Here is a 7,797-nt window from a genome sequence, read left to right as displayed (position 1 = left end):
TTGTTGTGTTGTATGCTGATTTGTTGTGCTGTGTTATGAGTTGAGTTAGCTAAGCTGTATGTTGATTAATAGCCACTATTGTGGTGCTGTTATAGCCGCTATGTTGGTGCTGTTATTAGCCACTATTGTGATGTTGTATAGCCGCTAAGTCGGTGTTGTTATTGCCGCTATGCGATGCTGTTATAGCCACTTGAGTGGTGTTGTTATTGCTGCTACCCAGAGCTTTGGCCGCAACCCTCACGGTTTTGCTTCTGGCAATGGCACGCATGCCACCCCAAAACGCGTGCACACAAGGAAGGTATCCACACCCATATATATGGCATGCTTCGTTCTCCTTCCTAACCGATGTGGGACTTCAAAATCCACCCCCCTCAAGGGAGTCCAGCGCCCTCGCTGACACACCGGCTCGGGTCCCGGCTCTGATACCAAATGTAACAGCCCAGCAACCCGCATGTGGATATTGTCCGCTTTGGTCGCAGCCCTCACGGTTTTGCTTCTGGCAATGGCACGCATGCCACCCCAAAACGCATCCACACAAGGAAGGTATCCACACCCATATATATGGCATGCTTCGTTCTCCTTCCTAACCGATGTGGGACTTCACAGTTGTTTACTATTCATATTGATACATATATATGTTGATTTCTTTTAACTAGCTTACCCTTTGTTGTCTCCATGATGTTTGGACTGCGATAATCATACTCTGTATGGGAGCAGAGCAGGGATAGGTTGGCAGCTAGTGGTGAGTCTTCAATTGGCAGACAGAGTTGATCTTTTTGATGTTTGGTTGTTTTAGCTACTTGGTGTAGTAGCTTTTGATGTATTTTTTTGCACTTTAACTCTATCCAGACTTGGACCATGTATATATATATTCTAGACACTATATGTATACACTTGTTCCTTTCTGTGTGGTGTTACTGGTGTGCTGTGCCGTGTGTAGTGACAAGTCGGGTCGTTACAACAAGGATGCATACATGTTAATTATGAGAGACAACTAGACTACTAATCTATAAAAAGAAAACACGAAATCCTAACCCTCGCATAATCCGTTAGTAAAAGTTTGTTTATTCATTGTTTGTCACTCCCCTCTTAAAATTTAAATAATTATTTGTTATACTAGAAAATATTCTTTTATCACTCACTCTTGTTATCAAAAGAATCTTAATTAATTAATTCAAAATTTTATATATAAATATATAATATAAGATAATATCTCTTCAAATAATTTAGAATTTTTTTTATTTCCTTTCAAATACACAATATAATATATCGTTGAATGATATAATTTTAAAATTTGAATTTTCCTTCAAATGCTTAAGAAATATATATTTAAATAATATAATTTCAAAATCTTTATTTTTCTTATCTTGAAACATTCTTATTTATAAAATCTTTAAAACAATCAAAGTCATAATATATAATCAAAATACATTAAAGTAAATAAAGTAAGTTTATATCTCTAATAATAATTATAATATCTAAAGTAGGGGTGTTGGTTTTACTTTTCTTTATTATTTATATTGTATTTTTATTAACTTTGGTAGTATATTGTAAATACATGTCTTTTGCGAAATCCTTTAAAATCTTATAATATAAATCTATTAAAATTTGAATTACAAAATTTTGATTAAAATCCAAGTTTTAAAAGTTATTTAAAAAGATCTTAAAAGTCATAATATTCTTACAAAGTCATTTAAAATTGATTAAAATTCATAAGATTTTTTCATGCTAAAATTGTCTTTCAAAATATCAATCCAATACTTCCCCTTAATTTTTTTTGACCAAAATTTAAAATGTTATTAAGAGATTAGAACAGAAGAAAAAAAAAACATATATAGGAAACATTCTTCAAAAATGAAATTTATATTTATAATTGATTAGAAACATGGAATATACTGATATCATATAATGTTCATTAAAAAATAATAATTTCTAATAAACTAAAAAAAATCCCAAGAAAACAATCACGGAAAAATTAAAAGAAAACTTATAGAAAGTCATACATATTATCACTTACTAACAAATTTAGAAGATAATTAATTCTTAATTAAAAAACGATTTTTGCGTTGCAAGAAAGACATTTGATATCATTACAGACTTATAGTTTTATGTAAATCTTATTTTTACTACTAGAAAAGTATCATTTTATTTAATTTTTTTTAAAGAATACTCACATAAAATTTTTACAAAATTTTTTGCAATAATAAGTTCACATAAATCTTTTGTGAATTTGTTTGCGAAAAATAATTTATAGAAATCTCTTACAATTTTTTTTTATGAAAAATAATCTAAAAGGAATTTTTGCAAATTTTATTACTAGAATTTTTTTTTCATGATAAAAATTTACAAAAAAATATTGTAAGAATTTTATTTTGTTTCTTGTAAATTTTCTTGTAAAAATAAATTCGAATGTAATGTTTATTAGTATTATACTAAATGATAGAAAAAAATTCTCAGGAAACTTTTTCTACATATTTTTCTGCCAGTTTTAATTTTCATGAAAACTAAAAAAAAAATTGTTTAAATTTATAAGTTTAATAATTAAAAATTTTTAATTAAAAAATGTTATTTTACTAAATTATTTTGAAATATATCATTATAATTAATTTAATTAAATCAATTATATAAAATTAATTTATCATTTGAAACTTATAGCATAAGTTGCTTAAATTTGAGAATTTGAACAATTATAAATGATATACAAGAGTAAATTAGGAGATTTGAGAAATTGTAACGGACAGTGGAGTGATATTTTTGATAATTTTATTTAAAGTTTTGAGTATGTGAGAGAATAAAATATAATAATAATTATTAATTAAAAAATAAATCATTGATATTGTAATTAATTTTAAATTTTATTTTGTAATAATTTCATTTAATTATAAATCTTAGTCTCATTAATTTTATAATTAATAATTGTAACTTTATACTGCATTGTATCCTTCGATTTAGAAGAATCAAATCTTTTTTATTATTATTTATGTTTACTTTTAAATGTAATAGAAAAAAGTAGAAAAAAATCATTTCATTTTATCATTTTATCATTTTATCCATCAAAACAATTATTTTACTTGAAATTTATTCTATATTTTTTCTTTCTTTCCTTTATAATTCTTAACCTTTTTTTCATTACCTATCCAAAGAGTAAATGTGATACTTAATTCAAATCTAATACTATTTTTTATCTCTCCTGTATGAATGATATAAAAGTAGGTAAGATGAAAAGGTGAGAGAACATCCAATCATTTTGTTTAACAATATAGTCTTCAAAAAATGATCAATACATTGCTTCTTGTGCTGTGTTTACTCAACAGTGGTGCTAGTCATTCGATTCGTGGTATTCAAAATATAAAGAAAGAAGATTTGGAGTTGAAAGGACAACTTAAGCGCATTAACAAAGATCCTGTCAAGACTATTCATGTATTTCATAGCCTTCTTATATATCATCGTATGCTTTTTTTTTTTATTATTGAACTATATATCACAAAAAGGATTAATAATTTTATTTCTATATGTTGTATTTTGGATTCTATAGACAAAGTTTGGAGACATTGTTGATTGCATTGATATTCACAAGCAACCAGCATTTGACCATCCTTTATTAAAGAATCATAAGTTGCAGGTAGTATTCCTTCAAACAACCTTGAAATAGTTAACTTTTTTGTCTTTATTTGATTAAATTTCCTCATAATTTTGATATGTATATTTCTTTATTTGATTACAGAGAAAACCTAGCTTTCAAAATTCAATTAAAGACATAAACGTAGAGAAATTACCATCTACGCCCATATTTGGGCTTGAGAATGACCCATGTCCAACAGGATCTGTTCCTATTTTGAGAACAAAAGATGAACTCATTCAAAATAATTCACTATTAAATAATCATATCATGACTCAGGACATTCGCTGGACTCATGTAAGTTTTTTCATATATAACTAAATTTCAAATGTTTGTTTTATAAATTGTATTACACATTTATAATTGACTAATTATTTAAACATATTGAATCTTGTAGAAAGCTGAATTATCTACTTTATCAAGTTTGGGACCTTATTATGGAGTCGGCGGAAGAAATAACATTTATAAGCCAAAAGTTAATAAGGATCAAATAAGTGCTTCTCATTTATGGGTTCGAAATGGAGGAAATATGATCAGAGTAGGATGGCATGTAAGTTTTAAATGATGCATTTATCACTCCCCACCCCCAACACCTCAATATCTACATGCATATCACTTAAAGTTTACAAAAAAAAATTAAATTAAATAATGAGATATTAAAAAAGTATTTTAGATGGAGTAACTCTTTTAATTTGTGTATAAAAATATTAGGATAATAATTATTATAGGATAAAAGGGTATTTAATTTTTGTCAAAATGATAATATTGAAAATAATATATATCTAATCAATCTCACATATTGGTGTCAGGTTGCTCCACAATTATATGGTAATGATGAGATATATTTTTACTCCTTATGGACGGTAAGGAAATGTTACATTTTTTTTGTTTATTTAACCAAAAGAAATGAACAGTATAAATTGGTTTATACGAATATCAAATATTTTGAATTCTCTATAAATCTTATTTTTCATTTTTGGTTAACTTAACAAACATAACATGTTTAATTTCTTCAAAAATGTGATTTTAAAAAATGACACAGACGGATAACTTCAACAAGCAAGGATGCTACAATCTTCAATGTCCAGGTTTTGTTCAAACTAGCGAAGGATATTATCTTGGTGCACGTATAGCCAATTCATCAACATATGAAGGAATAATGATTGAACTTTTCTATACTATTAATCAGGTAATGTTCATGTTGTAAAATTTTTATTATAAAAGAACATAATTATATACAACTAATTCGATATTAACATTTTCTTTATTTTAATTTTTCAATCATACAACACTCTTATGAAATTATAGTGATAAATTTAGTAATATTATAAATATATATAATGTTGTATGTTATTGACTAAAATTTATATACCTTTTCAGGACAAAGCCACCAAAAATTGGTGGTTATCTATCCAAGATAAAATTATTGGATATTTTCCAGCAGAATTGTTCTCCAACATGGATTCAGCTGAACAAGTGGGGTGGGGTGGGGAAACAAAAACTCCCCCAAATACGAACAGTCCTCCAATGGGTTCTGGACATTTTCCTGATGATAACTTTATTCATGCATGTTATTTTAGATATGTCTCAGTTAAGAATGCAGCAAGACAAGATCATGGGCCAGAAAAGTATGAGATACAAGAATTCGCCGATAAACCTGATTGTTATGGTGCTGAATACTACGGAAATCAAGGAGGCGAGGTTGGATATTCTCTCCAATTTGGGGGACCTGGTGGAAATTGTGGTCCTTAATTCTTTTTTTGCTTTTTTTTTCAGTCAAACTTTGTATTAAGTTCAAAAATAAATATTTTTATACTATCACTATTTGGAATATATAATTTCTTCTTCGTTATGTGTTTGCTAATTTTCACAATGTTATTCATTTTTATACAAAATTTTCATAAATAAAGTTGGACATTTTTTTTCCTTCTCATCAAAATAACATATTGATATAATATTCACACGCTCGTCAAATTTAAATAACACTTAATCTCCTCATCTATATATTCTAAAAGTATTTGTTAATTACGACAATCATTTAAACAATACAAGAAGCCCAATTTCGTATAGATCAATAAAAAAATGAAAATATAAAATTCAAAGGATAATAATAATAATAAATAAATAAATCAACAAGTTCATTTGTCAATAAATGTTTTATCCAATTAAGGATATGTTTGGCCAATTTTTTTTATATTATTATAGTTTAGTTTTAAGTTAAAACTAAAAATAAAACCTTAAAACAACTACTGTTCAAATTATAAAATAAATTAAAAAAAAATAGAACAAGCTTAAAAGTTCTTTTTAAATTAAAATTTATTTTGCAAACTTTTTAAAAACTTTTGTTTTATTTAAAACTTATTTTATCCAATAAAAGAGTATGTTTAAAAAAAATTGTGTAAAATTAGATTAATATGCATAAAATAATTTTAATAATAATAAGTAAAACATAAAAGTATTTAAGTGTATATACATTAAGAAAATCTTTTAATTGTTTGAGGTAGAAAATAGACTCCTGTTAATAATAGATAAATAAGATACTCACTCATAGAAAACTTAGAGATTCAAACAATAATAGTTAAAAAAATTTCGTTCATATATTTTAATATTAAATAATTTCTCCTTTTCAAATTCTAATCTTGCCACTTATCTTTTATAATTTTGACCTTTACAAAAAAAAATATATCAGTACACTTATATTTTCTTTTAAATATATTTTTTGTTTAGTGAAAACACATGTACAATACCAATATTTTCTACTTGGTGAAAATACATGTACAATACCAATATTTTCTTTTATTCAAGTATTGTAGATTAATGTTGTGGTAGATATCTAAACTGTTCTATCTTGACATAGTATCAACCTTCTTAGTTTAAGTGGAAAAAGTTAAAAAATCAATCTAATTTATGTTAATCATTGTTTCTAGTCCTGTGCTAGCCAATGTTTATAGACGTGTCTATCAATGTTTTTGACCATAATGTCAGTCGTTGTTTATGGTATTATACCAATCGTTATGATTTGGTAGGGTAAAGTCATTTAAATTGTTCATCTTAATTGTAGGAGATCTCTATAACTCATATATGTGACAAAACATCAATGATATTTATATGTATATAAATTATGTTGTTCTATTGAAGGTGTTGAGGTGGATGATAGTCAAATGAGTGTTTGTGTTGTTCTACATTGTTTGTCATGTGTTGATGACATATATGTTCATGTTATTTGGTAATAAGTATATGTGTATATTGAAAATGGTTAAGTTAAAGGTGTAAAGATGTATAGGCTGCTATATTGTGATATTTGTGAGTGAGATGTTGTTTGATGACTATGAATTATATGGTATCTATAATGAAGTTGCTAAGTTGTACGAGTTGTCCGAGTGTTTTAAGTTATCTATGTTTAAGGTACAAAAATGTATGAGTTGTTATACGATAAACAATGTGACCATAATATTGAATGAAAACGAGCTATTATTTGATAACCGTGATGAAATTATCTAAGTTGAGTGAGTGGTTGGATACTTTAGGTTGTATGGAAATACATGATATAATGTAATGAATGATGTTCATATCTAAATTGTCCTCTCTAGATATGTGAATAGAATCGGACAATTATACACCACTATGTGATTTGCAGATACTTTTTTAGTCATGTATGATATAAATTTGTTCTTTGTACATATTTAAAATGATTATCTAAAGCATCTTTTTTATGCGGATAAATAATCTTTTATACAAATTTATCACATTAAATTATTATTTGTACATAATTAAAGGACTATTAACAATAAACAAATATATTAGTTTTTTATTTATTAATATTACATGATAAAGTAGAGTAAAATGTTTGAGATGTAACTTTTTAAAAGGACTTAAAGATTATAAGAAAGGTTATATCATATTAAAAAATTCTATAAGTACGACTTATAACTTATTTAAAAATAATATTTATATTATTTTTTAATCACATTACCTTTATATTATTTCTAGTAGAGAATGGTGGCTTAGCTCAACTTCAGTTTCACTTTATTGGAGCACCAATTCAACCTTAAGAAATAAGAAAGAGTAAATCATGTGAGGGTGAAGAGGAAAAGCAGGAAAAGAGATATCGAAGCCTTAAAAAAATATAATGTTAGTACAATTAGAGTAATTAATAATTTTAATTTATATTTAGTATA

At 26.2% G+C, this 7,797-nt stretch overlaps 2 protein-coding genes across 2 annotated transcripts; both read left to right on the top strand.

Moving 5' to 3' along the window:
* Positions 1 to 3,126: 3,126 nt before the first annotated feature.
* On the top strand, positions 3,127 to 4,667 carry LOC109794074 (protein neprosin-like). The gene is made up of 3 exons (XM_083063704.1): positions 3,127 to 3,420; positions 3,536 to 3,622; positions 3,725 to 4,667. The coding sequence occupies exons 1-3, from the start codon at positions 3,274 to 3,276 to the stop codon at positions 3,938 to 3,940; spliced, it is 450 nt and encodes a 149-aa protein (XP_082919830.1). The 5' UTR covers positions 3,127 to 3,273; the 3' UTR covers positions 3,941 to 4,667.
* Positions 4,149 to 6,438, top strand: LOC145951927 (protein neprosin-like). Its single transcript, XM_083064118.1, has 4 exons — positions 4,149 to 4,169; positions 4,429 to 4,482; positions 4,662 to 4,808; positions 5,000 to 6,438. The coding sequence occupies exons 1-4, from the start codon at positions 4,149 to 4,151 to the stop codon at positions 5,369 to 5,371; spliced, it is 594 nt and encodes a 197-aa protein (XP_082920244.1). The 3' UTR covers positions 5,372 to 6,438.
* Positions 6,439 to 7,797: the final 1,359 nt, after the last annotated feature.

This window comes from Cajanus cajan, chromosome 9, assembly GCF_000230855.2.
Source record: "Cajanus cajan strain Asha chromosome 9, NIPB_CcT2T_4, whole genome shotgun sequence".
NCBI classification, from domain to species: Eukaryota; Viridiplantae; Streptophyta; class Magnoliopsida; order Fabales; family Fabaceae; genus Cajanus; species Cajanus cajan.
Note: the sequence above shows the minus strand (reverse complement) of the source record. Positions and strands in the feature narration are given on the sequence as shown.

What these genes read in the sequence shown, in the direction of transcription:
- LOC145951927 (XM_083064118.1), top strand. Translation starts at nt 4,149, where the DNA reads ATGATCAGAGTAGGATGGCAT. An exon ending in TGATCAGAGTAGGATGGCAT is followed by an intron (nt 4,170 to 4,428) that starts GTAAGTTTTAAA and finishes TATTGGTGTCAG; the next exon opens with GTTGCTCCACAATTATATGG. An exon ending in TTTTCTATACTATTAATCAG is followed by an intron (nt 4,809 to 4,999) that starts GTAATGTTCATG and finishes ATACCTTTTCAG; the next exon opens with GACAAAGCCACCAAAAATTG.
- LOC109794074 (XM_083063704.1), top strand. Translation starts at nt 3,274, where the DNA reads ATGATCAATACATTGCTTCTTGTGCTGTGTTTACTCAACAGTGGTGCT. An exon ending in ATCCTGTCAAGACTATTCAT is followed by an intron (nt 3,421 to 3,535) that starts GTATTTCATAGC and finishes TGGATTCTATAG; the next exon opens with ACAAAGTTTGGAGACATTGT. An exon ending in TAAAGAATCATAAGTTGCAG is followed by an intron (nt 3,623 to 3,724) that starts GTAGTATTCCTT and finishes ATTTGATTACAG; the next exon opens with AGAAAACCTAGCTTTCAAAA.